The sequence below is a fragment of the Pelecanus crispus genome, chromosome 5 (assembly GCF_030463565.1).
Source record: "Pelecanus crispus isolate bPelCri1 chromosome 5, bPelCri1.pri, whole genome shotgun sequence".
Taxonomy (NCBI): Eukaryota; Metazoa; Chordata; class Aves; order Pelecaniformes; family Pelecanidae; genus Pelecanus; species Pelecanus crispus.
The window spans coordinates 16,234,123-16,254,552 of record NC_134647.1 but is presented as its reverse complement, the minus strand read 5'-3'; the positions used below and the strand labels follow the sequence as shown (position 1 = coordinate 16,254,552).

At 39.7% G+C, this 20,430-nt stretch overlaps 1 protein-coding gene across 1 annotated transcript in view; it reads right to left on the bottom strand.

Annotated features, from left to right (window-relative positions):
- CNTNAP5 (contactin associated protein family member 5) overlaps window positions 1-20,430 on the bottom strand; it is a 227,120-nt gene that overhangs the window by 20,170 nt on the left and 186,520 nt on the right. The window contains exons 18-19 of the mRNA XM_075710407.1: window positions 13,258-13,497; window positions 11,494-11,718 (exon numbers count right to left, since the gene is read on the bottom strand). Of these exons, the coding sequence (XP_075566522.1) occupies window positions 11,494-11,718; window positions 13,258-13,497 (465 nt within the window). The remainder of the gene's footprint in view (window positions 1-11,493; window positions 11,719-13,257; window positions 13,498-20,430) is intronic.

The window sequence follows — 20,430 nt, the reverse complement described above, 5'->3', positions numbered from 1 at the left end:
CAACCAGCACATTTGTGTTCAAAGAGAGCCAGCAAGATGTGCAATCTATCTAGGCTCTCAGCTGCTGCAAACAGGGATTTGCCCATTGACTTAATCAGAGAAGCACTGATTTTAAACCAGAAACCATCTGTTCCATTTGTTGGGAGACAATGGAGGAGGTTCTTGACATCCATTAAGAACAGATCTTACTTTCTATAGTGGTACAATTTTACCTTAAATCATTTAAAGAGATCAGTGAATAGCATCTTATTTTATCAAATTGCTTTGAATTCCAATGACAACTTTTTTTGGATGGCTGCTCTTCAAAACCATTGAATTCAAGTTGGCATTTTGCCTGGGGTCAAATTTGCATTAATATAAACCAGAAGTACATGGGCTCATCTCTCCAGAGGTGTTTTAGAATTTACACCAGTGTAGCTGAGAGCTGATTTTGGCTTGCATTCAGTACCAAAACTTCTGTTTTCAGAGTACAGAATAATTTGTCTGGCAGATTACATTGCCATTTTGCTACTTGACAGGCAAAATAAATGGATTATTAATTAGGATTATTATTAAGAAATTTTTTTTATATCCTCTGAATTTTGATTATCTGGTCCACTGACTTTCTCCATCACATCAGCCCAGTGTCACTAACTGCAAATAAAAATCTGTGCATAAACCAGCTCTATTCTCCCTGTTCTCTATTCTCTCTCTATTTTGCATCATTTTTACCTCACAATAGGGATTCACACTAATCATGAGCAGTGTAATTTCTGGCAGTCTTGTTGCAGTCATGCCTGTCATCCTCTTGTCAGCTCCCTGTGTCTGAGCATGCACACCTGGAGTGCCATAATGCTCAAGCAATGCACTGCCTGTTGTGTTTTCTTCCTTCTCTAATGTACGTGGAATTGCTGCAGGCAATTTCTATTAAGTCCATAAAAGAGGGAGGGAAGGAAAGAGAGAGGTATCATGGTTTTGGCCTTGGGCTGGAAAATTTTACTGGGCATATTACCCCAGCAGTGTTAGGTAAGAGTAGATTCACACTTCATTATTATAGTCATCCCTTTCAGCTTCAAGTTCTGCAGACTGCAGATCAGCATGGAGCTATGCTATGCTAGCTCCAGAACAGCCCAAGAAGGGAGGAGGCATAGTTTAGTCGCAGTGTTACAGAGCACAGTGTGGCCTCTTTTTGCCACTTCTGGAGGAAATGAGTCCACGTGGGCTGCCATGCTACTGGGATGAGACCACTACCAGTATCAAAGCTAGCTTGCTACACATCACTCTGGTCTTCAACCTGCAATCTGCAGTAGTATAATCCATGACTGTAGGGCTGAATGACATCTCTCCACTGATATCAAACAGCTACAGAGCCATTTTAACAGTATTACTAGGGGTCCCCTTGTGCAGAGGGAAGTTCTGGGAAATAGAGACCAAAGGGCAGTATTTATGCCATCCCATGCTGGTGACTAGGTTAGGGGTGACTTTTCTGAAACAAAATGCTCCCAGGACACTCTTTCAGAGCTGGTGGAGCCATGGGTTAGTACTTGCTTGCAGTACACTAACGATCAGCATTGGAGTAACAAGCCTCCAGGCAGCTACAGGAATAAAATAATTAAACACTGCATTAGGAAAAGGGCCTTGGACTACCCCTGCATGTCCCATTGCCTCAGATGCACCCAGAAACAAAGGAGTTTAGGACCACCAGAACCTCTTGCAGCTGTGTCAAACTAGCAGTCACCCTTGTCAGACCATAAGATGTTAACTACACCGCTGCATCCACCCTCAGCACTCACCTGAACTATAGCTAAAAGAGAAAATAATTAAAGAAGGCACCAACTAAACAAAGGGTGGAATACATTAGTGAGGCTATTGGTGTTGCTATTATTGAAAAAAAAAAAAAGAAATATTAAAGTATTTAGCCCAGAAGGCCATTTCCAGCTCATAAAGTGGAAATGTTTGTTCATAGCTGATTGCAGAACGGCTCATGACAGTTTTCAGTTGTTTCTACCACAAAATATCTCTCTGGCAACTTGCACAGCTTCAGCGTGACAATGTCCCTCTTCATCACCTAGATATTTAAAAATGAACCACCATTTTCTTGGTTAGGAGCAGCTGGCTAAGAAACCTGCTCCTTAATTAGCAGCTTCTCCCCAGGGATATTTACTTAGTAAATTTACTCTTCAGTGGAAGTGCCACTGGTGATTCAAAAGAACAGGGCCTATCTTCAGCGTCCAGTGGCATTTAACTAAGAAGGTACTTACACGTTTTTAGGAGGTGACTCTTGCTATTTGTTTTGCATGGAGAAAACAAGGAGGTGAAACTGTTGAACATGTTTGCTGATATGATTACTCAGCTATTGCATTTGCTTAGATGACACTGTTTCACAGGGTTTAAAAAAAAAACAAACTCCGCCCCCCAATTTTTTGTAATCCCTCATGGTAGTGAAAAAAATAGGTGCTTATTTGAATGCCTCACACTCAGTGCTTGAGACATTTGGGACTTAAGGATCACATTCAGACAATCTTATATTAAAAAAAAAAAAACACAACACTTTCATGCTGTATTTCTTCATTTTAGCGAAAAAAAAAAAACCACCCCCAAAAGCCCCTAAGGGAGCCTATCTGGAGGCCCACGACCTCAGTTCACTTTGCAATCCTGCTAGGCAGTTGGAGCCAGATTGAGAATGTCACTTAAACATCAACAAATGTAGCTAGTTCCCTTACGTGACTGACAAATGTGTTTAACCTTCGTAGACATCTCATTCCCACCAGCCGCCAATTGGCTTAACACAGGCTGACCAGCAATTAAAAAGGAACTGGCAGATGCTTCTTGCTCCAAAGCTAAAAAATATTGCAAATCTAAGAGATGACCCAGAGGACCACAGTCATAGCTCATCATGCACATACTGAGTGGCTTAAACACAGAGCTTATTCCAGTGATTTTATGGGGAACACTTGACTAAACAAAACAGACCATGTCCATGCCAATGGGCCTAAACTGGGAACAGGGCTAATCCATGGATGTGGGATAAGACTAAACACTGTCTCTCCAGTTTAGTTCACGGGTAAGCGTACACAGTGCTGTATTTATGTACCCTAGAGGAGCTAGACAGAGCACTGCCACAATTTGGGATCTACCAGTTTGATGACTGCTGACAAATGGTCTTCCTTCTTTGTGTCATGGTTTATCCATTGGTGAAAGAGATGAATGTTAACAGCCTTTGGAAAATGACATTAAACCTCTGGGTGAGTAGCAATTTAAAAAAAAATATCATTCTCTCTCCATTCCTAGATCCTTCTTTTTGGTGAAGGAACTGGTTGCTGCTTCTTTTACAAAGTGATGCTACATTAATGATCTTTTTTCCCTGAAGGTGGCTGAATGTAAAGTTGAAGGAAAGAGCTGAGGGTATCAGATGCAGTTAAATCTCCCTGAAATTATCTGCTTTCCAATGGTGAGATTTTTTCTGGTAAGTTTTAACCTATACCTTTTCTACACATTCTTTGGAATTTTAAAAGTCACTTTAAGAACCTTCATTAACAAAAGCTATCTGTATGATACTATTGGATCTGATGCTCAGATCTCTCCTCCTGTCTTTAAACACACAATGGATGCCATTAGTCTTCTCATGGTCAGACATTCAGTAGGCCCTATGGTTTACTCACCTTTGTATGTAGAAGAATCTTGCCAGGCTTTCATCTCACACCGTACTTTTCATCTAAGACTAGTGTAGCAGCCAGGCTGGCAGGAAGAGCTTTTATTCTTTACCGAGTGAATGAAATAAAAAGTATCATCCTATGAATTTCATTCCAAAAATTGAGCCTGGCTTTGCAAATTATGCATCATCACTAACTCTGTGTGAACAGCTCACAGGCAAAAAAGACTGAGATCCTCTGTTGTGATACCCTGAGGAATTCATACCAATGTGCCCTCACTAAGATCCTGGCTCATAGTTTCCATTCTTTTCCTAATCTTCCAACCAATCCTGTTTCAGTTTTGACAGTACAGATAACTGTTCAAGCAAGGACTTGTTTCACACTGACCTAACAAATAACCATAATGTTCAGCAATGAGAACATGGAAAAAGATGGTCTGAACAGAAAAAAAGAAACAATCAGTTTGAGCACTACGTAGCATCTGTGGAGCAGGAGAGTGAGCAATAATCTTTTAAATAAAACTAGAGAAAAATAATTACGTGCCTCTCTTCTCAAACCTTCTTTTCATTCTTAACTCATAATAAAGACAGCACAGAACTTTGTGGATTAATGGCTTTCCGAGGTTAATGATCTTTGTTTGTGTTGAGCTTTATAGACACTGCCTGGCTGGTCACGAATCTCTGGAAAATGTTCTGCTCCTCTGACCAGTAAGTCCATCTAAGTACTGCCTATTTCATAGGTTATGCCAGCTTCTTTGACTGGAGAAGTTGTATCCTTTAATCAGTGACTTTCTCCTGATTTCCCGTTCTTTAAAGGGAAATATTTGAGTTTCATAACAAGCCACAAGCATTGGTATACAAAGAACTGACTCGTGTTCTTAAGTTATCTAATGGAGAAAATTAGATGAAGGATGAAACATTTACCCAGTAACAATCCTAGTACAAGAACCATATAATGGTAGCATTGTGATGACTTTTCTATAGTGAAATACATACTTATACACATATACTTTCACTACTTTACCTTCAAATGCATACTTCTGCAATCTTTCACAGAATCATGGAATGGTTGAGGTTGGAAGGGACCTCTGGAGGTCACATTGTCCAACCCTGCCCCGCCCCGCTCCAGCAGCTACACTTAGAGCTGGTTGCCCAGGGCCATGTCCAGACGGCTTTTGAATATCTCCAAGGATGGAGACTCCACAGTTCTCTAGGCAAAATGTGTCAGTGCTCCATTACCCTCACATCAAAAAAGAGCTTCCTAATGTTCAGATGAAACCTCATGTGTTTCAGTTTGTGCCCATTGCCTCTTGAGTGACCTTGCAATGACATCTGCCAGCTCTCTCAGCACTGCTGGGTGCATCCTACCTGGATTTATGTATGCCCAGTTTGCTTAAGCATTCCCTCATCTGATCCTCTTCCACCAAGCATACATCTTCCTTGCTCCAGACTTTTCCCCCGGTCTCACTGAAGGCCAGTCTTGCTCGTAAAGGCTAAGGTATAAACACCCAATTTCATCAGGAAAGTAGGCTGAAGTCCCCTTTTCATTATCTAACCAGCATAACTGATACGTTACAGGAAAAATTAACATGCTAATAGGGATACTAAAAGCAAGATAGAGAAGGAGACTTGCTTGGACCCAGGTTGGCTTCCAAGTATTATTAGCTTGGGCTCTATGTTGTGTGGAAACAGCTACACTGCTCCAAGGCGGCACTTGAGCCAGTGGTTCTGATGGACTACAGCTCTCACTACACAGCTCTCTCTGTCCATAGCATAGATAATTCACACCTTAAGAATATCTGAAAAATTACTACTATCAATTCTCAGAACTAACAGTTTTGGTAAAATGAGTTCTGAAAAGACCTTAATTTCAGAATTATTGAAGAGCATATATATATATATCTGCAGCATCCATTTAAACACAGGAGCTTGTGACCCTCTGTCCTTCCTCCCCACCCCTTTCAGAAGAGCTCCACAGAAATCCAATGATAAAAATGACTTCTCAACTGCAAAATGCAAGCTAGGAACTTAAGTCTTCTAGGAGACAAACACCTCCTCCAAGCAAATGGAAATGTATGTTTTCTTCCTAGCTGATTATCTGCGGCCAGTGGTCTGGGGTTTTATGCCAGATACCAGTAAGTTCAAAGTCAGTCTGTATACATGCAGAGCACAGATCAGTTTTTAACTGCATGCTCAGCCTTTCCTGCTCAATGTAATCCAATTACAGTTCCCTTGTTTTTCCCTTGTGGGTCTCCAGAACATCTCTTGACCCTCCAGTACGGCAAAATGATCTTCATGAGTAGAAGCATGTCCATGAATTCAGCTAATGAGACAGATCTTTCAGTTCTATTTTCTTGGAAAGCAGAAAAAGAAATCTGCCAGAGTCCTTGGCTGAATGTTGTGGCTGCTTCACCTTTCAAGTTAGTTTTGCACACTTAGAAATTTAGAGTGCCATATGCTAAAACAAACAAAAATAAATTGGGTTTGGGTGCCAAGTCCCCCTCTTCCCTCAAAGACTTTTTAGTGCTGCTTTTGAACTGAGAACTCTTATCAACATTCCTGTTTTCTGTGAAGCGTGCTTACAGCAGAGAATCATCCAAGGGACCAGAGATGTTTCTAACCACTGGAGTTTCTCTATTTACATAAAGAAACTGATTGGGAGATCTCCTGCCACCCCAATGCTTTCTACTCATGGTGCCACAGACAGTCTCCCATTTACAGAAAACTGGGGAAAATTTCTTTTACATTCACCATTCCCGATCAAACTCTCACTGACCCCTCACTCTAGTAAATGACATAAGATTTCAGGGCCAACTACAAAAATTGCTTGAAATTATATTTAGAAGACATACAGTCCTATCTGCCCTATGGAATCATTTAATGGCTACGAACCAGAGCTAGACTGGGAACAATTCTCAGTCACTCACAGACAGCTGCTTGAAAACTAGACTCCTCAGCAAAGCTGTCTCCCACACTTCCCAACATGACTCAATTTCCTGCTCCTGATCTGTTAAAAATAGCTATACCTGAACCTTGGCACCATTTTCCACTTCAGTCACATAAATTGTGCGTGGTGTTCAATGGGTGTTGAAAGTCTGTAAGCCAGAAGGTGTTCTCAAAAGATAAGACAATTGCACTAGCAATAGCTTAGCCCAGAGGGTCTTTCTGAAGCAGTTAGTTATGTCCTGCGGTACCCACATCCCAAAAGTAAAACCCGCAAGGTGGTAAGCAAAAGAACCAGCAAAATCACCCCCCAAAAACACCCCAGTGCTTCAGTAAGTCCTATTTTCCTTAATTATTTTAGCTTTGCCCCATTGAACTCCAGAGTGCACAGTGTGAACAGAATCAAAAGATTCTTTGCCTCAAAGACTCAACTAGATTTTTTGCCTTTCTTTACCAGCGAATGACAAAAGCTTTGTGCTTGAGGAAAGTTGTTGGAGATGCAGCTCAGCAGACTTGCAGGGCAAAAACAGTAAGGAGAATTTACATGCCTTCAACAGAAAGGCTGCTTCTGACTTGGAGACAGGAAATCACAGTAGATTTCTAGTTTATTAAAAAGAAAAAAATAAGTAGCTTCTCACTGATGACATTTGCTTCTTTTGTGCAGAATGTTAACTCAGCTCACCTCTATTGCAGGTTTTGGGGTTTTTTCCTATTTACTTCAAATATCAGCTGATTTCAAGGCCTTATAGGACAGGGCAGTGGAGTTGATCTAGGTCCTGCTACTATATTCTGAGTATCAGAGACCTAACAGAAGAATTACTCAAGCTGTTTTCATTTGTACTTTTGTTTTTAACAGTGCCTTTTTCCTTGTCTTTAATCTTTCCTATGCAATTTCAGAGTCTTGTTTTCCAAAAGAAATTGAGAACAGAGCTCACTGTGATGGCAATAGCTACTGGATAGAAACAAAGAAAAAAAGGATTAAAATTGTTTAGTTTCTTATGAGATCAGATAATAAATACAGATAAATTTTCAGTCACTCTAGGATAGTTTGAGATTCTATCTCTTTTCTTTGATGCTGGTTATCTGCTGTTTTTCTAGATTAGGAATCATATTGTTTCCATGGAGAAAGCCAACAACACTGAGAATCAAAGACTTGGGAAAACACTTTCTAGACAATATACTTCATCATATTCATATCACATTTTATTACCTGCAGTGGGGGAGAAAGAATAGAGAAAGGAGAAGCACTTACAGCTTCTTTCTTAACATTTTTCTCCCCCATCAATTATTGTATTTAGGGATCAAGGCAAAGATAATAATACTAAGGTACTAGTAACTTGGTGAAATCATGTAAATGCAAAAATATAGAGTGAAAAATTAGCCTGGGAAAGAAAAAAAATATCTTTTTATTGGCAGCAGCTTCCCATAATGTGAATAACTTCTGTGGACTGACACACTGAAAAGGCTAATTAGAGATGTTTATCCATTTTCTGTGGCTTAGTAATGGGCACTGATACCAAAAATGCACTGCCAATAATTACAGTACTGCTAATCTTTTGGATGTGGGATCAATGGGACTATGTGAGCCTTACATACATACCCATCTATATACAATACATACACATCTATATAACTGTGTAATTTAAAAATCCATGAATACAATATGTAAAACTGGTGAGGAGAGGACAATATTAAGTTATTGCATACAATTTTCAAAGGCAAATGTATGATTTGGAAACATAAGTATTAACTAACAGTGGAAAAAATCCCTAAGTCATTTTTAAAAACATCAGCTTTCGAAAACTTACCCATAAGCTGCCAGGATATGAGTCAATTGATCAGAGATAAGAACAACCTTATAATTATAGAATCATAGAATGCTTTGGGTTGGAAGGGACCATTAAAGATCATCTAGCCCAACCCCCCTGCCGTGAGCAGGGAAGTTCTTTGGGTAGGAACTGTTTCTAGAAATATTAGCTACTAGGCACTACTGAGCATCTCATTTTATAGAAGGAGGTCGTCTGTATAGGTCTAGAATTGTAGCTTCTACACTGACATATGGTGGTACCCAACATCTGTCATAACTTTACCTCCTTCATGAGCCACCTGTACTCTAAGGCTCCAAGCACTGGAAGGACTTTCTTTGTGGGGCAGCATTGATCTGGGTGGGTGAAGCCATGAGTGGGCATGAGGAGATTTTATTTTCTTTCCTGGACCTGACACTGGCTTGTATGTACTGTACCTTCTAATGATATGATCTTCTTTACAGACTGACAATTCAAAGTGTGTTAGGGTTAAATGTGATTATTTATTAATTTTAGTGAAACCAATTGATTTTACAGGAAACATTTCACACCTGACTGGATTAGATCATAGCTGCCTATATAAGTTCACTTTGATATAAGCCCCTTTTAATATAGTCTATCTATGAATAAGCCTTGCAGACACTTTTACTTCTTCTTTTATGTTAAATGTTTAACATAGGAAGTCTGAATTACCAGAAACATTCTTCTCCTTGTCACTTTTATTAACTAATAATTTACCTAGTTATTTTGTGTATAATAGAAAAGAGGAATAACAGGATACATGAATAGTAGCTTGAAAAATACTTACAAAAAGTGAAGTATTAAAGTATACATAGACTCTTCCAATATAGTTTTTTAACAAGTGGAAGGGGTCTTGGGATTATGGCAAAGAATATTACTGCTCACCTCTTAAGTGAGAATGCCCATTCCCATTTCACCAGGAGCCTAACCTTTATTTAACCAATCAGTTATCCAGCAGGGACCTGCTTAAGTCCTACTATACACTGTCAGACTCAGCAAGATTCCTTGAAAATGAGACAATAAGGGGGAAGGAATCGCCATCACTTTTAATGCTACAAAGGACATTGTTATTCATAGTCCAGTAACTTTATGGCAAACATAAACCTCTTGGAGGAAGAAAGGGTAACATATCTGAACATTATTTTCATTGGAATAATTTCAATTCCAACAAGACTAAAAAATAAGAGGATATGAGATTTTAAAAATTATTACTTTTGGGACAAAAGACAGAGAATATACATGACTGAAATGACTGTCTGGAAAGTATGACACAGAAGCATTGCACAGAGTAATGCTGAAAGAGATTTTCAGGAGTTAACCAAGGTCAGCTAGTTATCTTAATAATTCTTTGCATATAGTGGTACACTTTACAGTCCAGAGTTTTAGAGCCTGACATCTTACCAACCCTCTAAACAACTATTATCTTAATTTTACAAAGTGAGTAAATAGAGGTACAGATGCGAGAAAAACGCCACTGTTTAAATTGACTGAGTGTGCTGAGAACTGCTCCACTTAATCTCCATCTGAACCAAAGTGGAGATCTGCAGATGATGCAGCTTCCAAAATGCAAGGCTTATCTCTGCTCCTGCTGAGCTGCTACAAGAGATCCCCGTGTCCTGATCCCAACGCCTTCCCCAGCCACCACTAGAGTCCCCCCTTCCAGAACTTCACAATTATAGCTTGCTTATGGTTGTATTTCATCAATAAAAGTCAATTGACTCATGTTTCTAAAGTCATTTTATACTATTCTGGCAGCAGTAGAGGTAATTTAAATGGATATTACATTTTCATTCACTTTAGGGCTACTTTCAATTGCCTGAGTGGCATCAAGAGACCCGAGTGTAACTGGGAAGCAGATTCCAAGGTTTCACCTCAGCAGGGGCTAACCTCTGCCACCCTGGAGCTACACACTGGAATATTCATATATCTGAAAATCATAAATGCTTGCCTCCAAGAGCAAAGCAGAGATGGAAATCTGGGACTGGTTGGAAGAGGAGAGAGGAGAGAGGTTTCCTCAGTAGTCCCTCCGCCCTGCTGCGACCTTACTTAAGGGTGATGGGTCCAGGCTGATACTGTCCCAGCTGCCCCTCCCAGGGATTTGGATACTCACCCCATGCCAGGCCAAATGCTAGCTGCATGACATAACCAGGAGATAAACTACTGCAAAGCCCATATAGAGAATAAACCTTTTTTTTTTCCTTATAGTTTCATTAGACAGTACTTGAAAGCTTAGCTATTTTGGAATTTGCAAGGCTTCAGAGTGGTCTGGGTCATTTGGACAAATGCACATATTCAACCACATAGCATTAACTTTCTATTGTTCTGCCACAGGCTAGTGACTCACAAAAATGCTTGCTTACTCATCACTTCTAGTGCTCCAGTGCCTGATAACTCTTGAATAATTCAAACACCCCCATTTGTCTAGGATGATGTTTGTCTGAAGTGAGTTTTCTGAAAGCACTGCAAGGACTCAGGAGCCAGAGTCTTACTGAGAAGACACAGGGCCTATCCCCCTAAAATCTTTACACATTTTCAAAAAGTCCCCACAACATGTATCTTTTAACAGAAGATGGATTTACACCTCATGTTTTGGTCAGACCTAGAAAACTTTGACATTTTCTGGCTTTAATATTCAGACTTACTGGCCATATTCCACTGAAACAACACAGTGAAGAGCAATACATGTACCAAGACAGAATGCAAAAGACAAAATGGTAATATATTTCTGCACCAAGTGTTCTTGTACATTCATGGTATTTCTCATTCCCTTATCTTGGAGGCCTAATAGATCTCTGTGTGGAATACATAGCAAGGAATTGCTATTGTACAGTCTTGCCAAATGAAAGTCAAAGCACATTTTAAGCCCCAACAACATGATTATTCAAAGACTGAATAGGCAAGTGTAGCACTGAATGCCAAATAAAGGGACGTAAACAAGAGTGATGGCCATTTGCATGAACTGAATACCATGAAGTTGATAAAGTTGCAGACACAGAAATTAACTTACATCAGTGCAGAATTCTATACTATTCTTACAAAAAACTTAACACAGTTACACCAGTCTCCCATCGGTAGCAAATCAAGAGTACTTACCATTCTTGGAGAGAATCACAGCCAAATATTCATGAAAGTAGGTGTTGATGTACAGCAGAAGGCTTGGAGTATGTGCTGTGAGGAAGCTAAATGCAATATTTTCCTTGGACATGACAGCGTCCGCATAAATGGCAGAGCTTGAGGTGCTTGCATTTTTTGTGACAGGATAAGGTTCTTGGAAAATATAGGTAATGGAAGTGCCAGCTTCAAATAATGCAGAAACCTCTGAAAGCATATGTAAACCAAGGGAATAATTTCAGCTACTGCATTTTCAGGTCTCTCAGACAGGCATGGACATGAGCTGACTGCCTCAGAAGCAGAACACTGCAAAATGCCCCTGACCCAGCTGACATCACTGTTCCTTACAGTCTGTTTGTCTGGCAGAGAGAAGGACAGTGTATGGAGACAGGCCTCTAAATTCAACTATTTTAGTGGTGGAATCAGAGCTCCACAAGATGGAACAGGCCAAAATGTCTGTCAGGCAAATAAATGCTTGGTTCACCATCTTCTGACAGATGACATGTAAGGCAATATTCTCTGTCTTCCCCCCACAGTAAAGACAATATATTTGTCCTTACCAGTCTCCTTTTTAAACAAAGTCATTATGAAAGCAACACATTATCCCGAAGACAGCCGGTAAGGGAAGCTATCTTTGGTAGCTCCAAAAGAAGAGAAACATCCACCTGTGCATGCTCAGATCCCGAGAACTCATGCTTGTAATTTCAATAAACACAACATAGTCTGCCCATGAAATACACAGATGTGATAACAGCAGCTTTTTCTAATGTGAGGCACAGTAAAGTCAGGATGGTGATATCTTCAGCTACAGACTGACTGCAAGTACTTTCTCCAGTAAAGCAGCTCCACCTCTATAGCAGCATGTCCTAGCAGGACAATATGTGGTTATTTGATACGCCTCTTGTGGCATCAGTGCCAAATCCTCAGCTCATGTAAGTGAGCACAGTTCCGTGAACTGCAGTACAATTAACCCAATTTACACCAGCAGATGATGCTAACCATTTAGTAAACCTTTTGCATTTGTGAGGCGAGGGGCAGCCATGGAAATTAAAACACTCACATTACACCTCGCTGTTATTGAGCAGGAGTTTTGCTAGATCCTTCCTCTCACAAAGAACATGCTATCTAAATTGGATGTTCTTTATTTGCCTTGCTCCTTTTTCTGGTGTTGGCAACATCTCCTACGAGCCACCAGAAAGGTTCAGTGAGGACACATTGACCAGAGACCAAACCATGCAAATCAGTTTTCTCCTGCATGCTTCATGCTTATTTTTAAAATCTCTTAACATTTGGATGCGTTGTCAGAGGAATGACAAAAAACCATAAAAAGACTACCTCTTTTTGTCACACCATTGCTCCAAAACTCTGTAAGGTGGACAAAGCTGGATGAGCTTTAAAACCAAGCAAACTAAACATTTGGACATGGGCAGACAACTGTTATGAAAAATTTCAACCCTATTTGTTAATGTCTGGGCCAAGTTATGTGCAATGGAATACAAGAATCAAAGTGGGATACAGTTGGTAGCTTTAACAGTACTGCTTACACCATTTTAATTCCTGAGGCCACCACAGAAGTCAACAAAAGAAGGCTTTACAGCCTGATTAAGATAAACACTTAGTAATGCTGAAGGAACAGCTGGTATTAGAATGCCCTCTTGTAACATGGGGGACACCAAGCTGACATGGGTGAAACTGTGCTGTAATTCAGAGACCACTAAGGACTTAGGAGCAAAGCTAGCTGCCTACCTTCCTTGCAGAAAGGTCCTTCATAGGCTGAGTTGGTACAATCACAGGAGTAACCGTTATACTTTTCCACACATTTTCCTCCATTATGGCACAGGTTACCGTAACTGCTACAATGTCCTGGGCATCCAGGTTTAACACCAGGTGTCATTTTAGCTCTCTCTTCAAGGTCAAGTTTCTGTCCATTTAAATGCAGAGATCGAATGCATCCCAAAAAACCCTTTTGTCTGGAAGCTGTTCCCCCTGAAAAAGAGAGAAAAAAGAGCATGCATTTGTTGGTGAGTATGCACAGTAATCAAAGCCCTGAAGTCCAATCCAGAGGTACAAATATGTATCCATGAATTTTAAAAATATTATCTATTATATATCCATGCATACTATGGCAAAAGATGACAGATGGACAGCCCTGGAAAGTAAAGGTCTCTATTTATCTTTATGAAAGGACTAAAAAGCTGTATGTGACAATTTTTTGTTGCCATTCTTCTCTTTCCTGCCTTATCTACTGCCCTGTCTGGCATTTAAACTGCAAATTCATTTGGGAAAAAGATTAGCTTCTTTATTGTATGTCTGCATATCACCTAATACATGAGAAACCCAAACCTAATTTTTTTTTTTTTTTATTTGTTGCCACAGTACAGAGTATAAATAACACCCTAATCCCAACAGCAGGTGAGTTACACATGCTGATGAATCCAGATAGCAGGGATGAATCATGTTCAGCACCAGGCCTGCTGGCTGAAAGGAAATGACTTGAGTCAGAATTTATGCATGACTGCCCAACCTGATGTTGCATGTAAATGGTTGTTGTAGGCAAGAAACATGAGTTCAGGTCACAGTTGTGTTATTTATTACAATTGTTAAACATAATTGCATTTCTTCCTGAAGACCAGAGCTGTACAGATCTACTCAAGAGGGCAGTTCAGTCTCTACAAGCTAACTAGCTTCTTACCTGCCCAATGAAATTGCTAACAGTGTTACAATGAAGACACTTTTTCCATAAGAGGTGGTCTCTCAGAATGGCAATAATGATGATTGTTGGAGTACTTTGTGAAAATATCACTATTTTCCTTATTGTAGGATTTGTTTGGCAGTTGCCAATGTTTTGCTTTTGAAGATACTGCAATTTTGATTGCTGCTAAGAAATCTAATTCTGGTTCAGGAGTTATCAGCATTTGTAGGCTCTGAAATGCTAGCTTTATTGGTGATTCTCCTGCAAAAGTATTATGAAAGAAATTATCTTTCCAAATTATTCTTCTGTAGAAGTTGGTTCTATAGCAAAGTGTATGAGATAAGAGATTACAACTTTTGGCAAGTCCTTGCAGAAGAGCATCTGTTTTTTCATAAATTGGTTAATTAAAGCAAGACTTCTGCAAACTAAGAGAATGAAGCAACAGTCTGAAAAGCAATCTTACCAAAACCCTATTGTTCTGCTATACCATTCTGGCATATTTTTCTTTCTGGTACACTAATAGCAGAAATACAGGATTTGAAATAGAATAATTGACCTTGTCGTGGTTTAACCCCAGTTGGCAACTAAGCACCACACAGCCACTTGCTCACCCTCCCCTCCCCTGGTGGGATGGGGAGAGAATTGGAAAAAAAAGTAAAAACCTGTGGGTTGAGATAAAAGCAGTTTAATAGGTCAGCAGAGGAAGAGAAAGCAATAATAATAACAATAATGATAAAAACATATACAAAACAAGTGATGCACAATGCAATTGCTCACCACCTGCTGACCAATGCCCAGCCTGTCCATGAGCAGCGATCACTGCCCCCGGGTCCACTCCCCCCCCGTTTATATACTGAGCATGACATCATATGGTATGGAATAGCCCTTTGGTCGGTTTGGGTCAGCTGTCCTAGCCGTGCCCCCTCCCAGGTTCTCGTGCACCTGGCGGAACATGGGAAGCTGAAAAGTCCTTGACTAGCATAAGCAGTACTTAACAACAATTAAACCATCAGTGTGTTACCAACATTCTTCTCATCCTAAATCCAAACCACAGCACTATGCCAGCTACTAGGAAGAAAATTAACTCTATCCCAGCCAAAACCAGGACAGAACTATAGATAGTATGTGTGAGACAGGTTTATTTCATGCTAATTTTGTGATGCCTTTCTCAGAGAAACAAATATTTTCAAATTCCTCTTTAGCCAGCTATTCTTTTCAGGTGCGCAAATGTTAGCTCATTTATTTTAAAGTCCCTCTGAGCACAAGAATTAGGCCTTCTGCAATTGCTGCACTATATATACACAATCCTTTTCTTTGGAGATTTTGCTCCAAAACCAAACATACCATACAGAATTTTCAGTAATGTCCAAATAAGTAGAAATGTGATTTCTCCCTTTAAGATTATTGGTTACTCTGTTTTCTTTTGCATGAGAGGTAACCACAAATATTACAAGGATAAATGACAGTTTTCTTGCCTCTTGTCTTTGCACACATACAAATCTCAGCTCTTATTGTTAATTATTCCACAGATGTCATGTTTATTGCACTACCCATATTCTTACTGCTCTCTAAAGCACTTTGGAAAGCCATGTAAAGTAAGTTTCTCACATTTCTCCTCTTCTAGTGTCTGGAGAGTATAGAGCTTAACAGAGAACATCTATATGATCCTAGATCCACACAGTGGAATCAAATCATAGAATCATAGAATCATAGAATGCTTTGGGTTGAAAGGGACCTTTAGAGGTCATCTAGCCCAACCCCCCTGCAGTGAGCAGGGACAGCTGTAACTAGAGCACGTTGTTCAGAGCCACATCCAACCTGACCTTGAATGTTTCTAGGGATGGGGCCTCCACTACTTCTCTGGGCAACCTGTGCCAGTGCTTCACCACCATCATTGTAAAAAATTTCTTCATTATATCCACTCTTAATCTACCCTCCTTTAGTTTAAATCCCTTATTCCTTGTTCTGTCACAAAAAGACCTTGCTAAAATGATTCTCCCCATCCTTCCCGTAGCCCCCTTTAAGTACTGGATGGCCGCAATAAGGTCTCCTCGCAGCCTTCTCTTCTCCAGGCTGAACAACCCCAACTCTCTCAGCCTCGCCTCATAGGAGAGGTGCTCCAGCCCTTGGATCATTTTTGTGGCCCTGCTCTGGACCTGCTCCAACAGGAGCAATATACAAATTGCAAATTACACAAATACAAATTATTCTCCAACAGGAGAATAAACAAATCTGTTTATTATTTGGGCATTTGGGCAGTTTTCTTCAATTGACTAGACCTACTCTTCAAATACACTCCTGCAAAGGTGAAAAACTGAAAATAAAACTCTTCCCCAAATTAGGCTTTGCAGATTCTTCCTACGCTAACAGGCCTGTTAGACTGGACAATTTCATGGATGCGACCTAAATGTTTTGTTCAGAAAAACAGATTTTAGGAGAAGCCTCAGGACCATAAGCACCAAGGTTAAGGGTGTTCTTTGCTGAGTGGACGTGACAGTCAAATAAGACGTGCTGTCTTCAGCAAGGTATTTATGCAGCTGAATTTTACTAAGAAGCCTTGGGGCAATGAAGAGAGAGTCTGAGATGAGGGGGTAAGAAGCTCACAACTGAGCACTCATAGTGTAGCTTGGTGACACAATTGGCTAAATAATTAACATTCTATCAATGAATTGAGGATTTTCTTTAAAAAGCAAAGGACTTTTTGTTGGTAAGAACTGGATTAGGGAGGCTGAAACGATGTGAATAAGTATTAGGAACATTCTTGCTTTATGTAACTGATACAAAGAAAAGGAAAGGGCATGGGAGTGTAAGAATCACAATTATAATTACTCAGGAGTGGGAGAACTTGCTATGATATTCCTCAGAAGACATCAAAGTCACACTTGCTAGTCTCAAACTGAAAGTTGTACAAAGCAGTCCGGATGCACAAGCAGTTAAGCATTAATTCCTCCTCCTGACCTCCAAAATATCCCAAAGTGTCTACAGGTTCCTTTAAAAACAACAACAGTAAACAAAGTATGCCCCTTCTTTTTCTCTCCTTCCTTTTCTCTGTCTCCCAAGAAAGTTTCTCAGATGTTGACTGTCTCTGGAGTATGTTGCATTTGGACTGTCTACAGCAGACAGAGGAGATTCACCCAAGGATTCCTCGCTCACTTGCTCCCAAGACAAAACCAGGAACCCAATCACTTAACTTTGTTAGTCTCCTTAACATACTAAATGAATAGCACAAAAACTTCTGATCAAGGCTTTATGCATCAAATTAACTTCTAGGGATTTGTATTTTGCTTCTCTGATGTTACCAGAGTGCAAATCCTGTTCTCAAAGGGGTCTGCGAGGACCATCTTTCCCCTGCCCTCCCCGTACTGGAGTGTTATGGTTATGCCTTCTCCACTACATAAGACAGAGTTTCATTTCAGACTATACCATGAGAGGACATGATGATACACCTCCTCCAGGACCACAAGGGTATACCAGGAGACAGCTGCACTATCCAAAAGGATGTCACTCATTTTGAATGTTGAAAGCGACTGTCCATTGAAAGGAATGATTTTCGCCTGGCCCTTCAGAGCAAGTAATGTGTCAAATTGGCCTGTTGCTGGGCAGTTTGGTGCAGTTGATATTATCTAGCCTGTACATTTGTTTGGGGTTTGCTCCTTCTACTGTAATTTTTTTAAAATTAACAGAAGAAACATAGCCAGGTGCAAGGATATCCATACTGTGACTGAGGATTATAAAGCAGCCTAAAGCAGTTAGATACCAAAGACTGAAAGAAAGTGAGGAACGGTTTTCTAACTCCTTTAGGCTGCTTTAAAATCCAAGCTTGTTTTATTTTGAGTGTACTGGCAATGAAAAGTCATTTCTTCCTTCCACTTTGCACATACAGAAAGCTATCTCAGAAGTCTGCCACATACTCCATGCGTGCCTTAAGCAGACTTTCTGTCTTATCTAAGTTACTGCAACAAGTCTAGCCGTAGAAAAACTCTTTCTGGTACTACATAGGTAAATACATAAGTGTCCTGTGAGTCAATTACATATTTAACACAACAGCTAATCATGCGAACATTACTTAATCTACACTTTTGTCTCTTACTGACTATGCAGAACTGTTTCTCCATAACAGAGAGAAACCCTAACTGGATAGAGTCAGAGATTTATAGGAAGTGATGTAATAAAACAAGAATTGTAAATTTGAAACCTGTCACATTTTGTTGCTATAGATGAGGAGATAAAAGGAGAGGGATTAGATTTGAACACCTCCATTTTTACTCCCCTCCTTTTAGTTTTATCTCCAGGCAGATCCAATTAGAAGGCAGCCATTTTCTATGGTTTGTTTTGAACAGCATGTGTAAGAAGTCATCACTGCAATGGAATCCTGGGAACATCAGGCAATGATAATTTCTTACACATGCCATGTGGCATGCTGGCCAGAGCAAATGCTTAGGTTCTGCTCCCCCAAGGGGAACATCCCCCAAAGACAGATGTGCAAGGCAGACATTATGTCAGCAAGATGCAAGAACAGCCAAGACTACTGAATCAAACACAAAACAGGGCAATGAAAAGTGGCAGGGCAGAACTGAATGGAAAACAAGTGGTATGGAAAGAAATGACACCCAAATTTTGGTATTTCTGTAAATACAATGAATAGTATGAGCATATGGGAAGAAGGATCTGATTCTCATCTCTACCAATTCCTTTTATGCATTATTGCTGCATAAAAGAGACTTTGGGGTAAACAGAAATCACTATATGAGGCATCTTTCCAGGATATGTAAAACTTGTGTGAACTTCTCTATCTGCAATGTTGTACCAGCTCCAAAATGGAAGTATTTTTGGGTGCATTAGTGTGCAGATAATGAATTACGGCTACTTTATGCTTATCAAGGCCAGAAGTGAATGAAGAAGCTTTCTCACAGATAGTACTGTTAATCCAAGTAACGTAATGTGAGTTCAAGCCCAGTAAGACATGCCTAACATTCAGAGATACTTCATAGAAACGCAATTTAAGAGCATTAAACACACCCGTGGTTACACCTAGTTACATAGATAGAGCAAGTTGAAAATTGATTTTTACCCTAGCAATGACCCAGGCAGGCTTAAGTTCAAGAACATGCACAACTCAAAATTGCATAGGGACAATATGGTCATGGTGAGACTCACAGATTCTGCTATAGTCTCTGAACATCTGGATTTCTCTGCTGGAATAAGCAACCATGACATGCAAATACTGAACTCACTGTCATTATATATTAGTTAGTATCCATCTGAGACAACTCAAGTTCACATTTTTCTCAGTCTTCAGGACACAGCTTTGCATTAGTTCACAATCAGTGTTTTTTCCATCTAAAAAGACTAGACAGTTGTGATTTGTTTCTTTTTTTTTTGGTTTGGTTTCTTATGGAAGAGAATATTTGCTCACATGTGGTATATTTTTATCTCTTAATCCAGTCTTTTTTAATTCCTTGCCCAAATTTAGGAGAGAGAATATTATGGTCTTCCGTATTTCAAGAAAACTGGTAGCAGGGTACAGAATAGAGAAACAGTATCAAGGTCTCCACTCAGGAAGACAGAAGTGTGAATTCATCCCTTAGTGGACATAAAAGAACCTACACACATAAAAGAGAAATCCTTCACTGTGCTTGGTCATTGGAAAATCTTCAGTAAAAGCCTAAATCTCCTAAAATACCTAAGTCAGTCAATCTGAAGACAAACTTCCAAGGAAAGTCAGGCCTTCTTAACTCCCATCCTTACGAAGTATTTAAAGGCTTATTAACTTCCTCAAAAAGTGTCAGTATTGCTGGATCAGAAGTAAATGAAGCATAGCTCCATGACTGCCTACAACTGACTGTTTTGTTAACATTGGTGGAGAAGGCTTCTGTTCAACTTTCTTTAATATAAATCATAGAAAGTAAAAAGTCTGTTTGACAGGCCAACTTTTAAAAAAAACCAATAAACTAACATAAAACCCCAAGAGCTATATTCTTCTATTATATACAGTCCCAAATATATCTGGGTTTTGGGTTAAGAAGGAAAAATCTGGCCAAAACAAAAGTAAATAACTCATTCATAAACCGGGCAGAAACAGTTGACAAGAAATTAATTGGTCCAAATTAGCAGAACTCCTTTAAAATTATGTTATATGCCAACTGCAATTGTATTCAAATTTTACAAATGCCCAGATTTATTTTATATGTGTGATCTACTCCCTATATGTGTATATAACTCCTTAA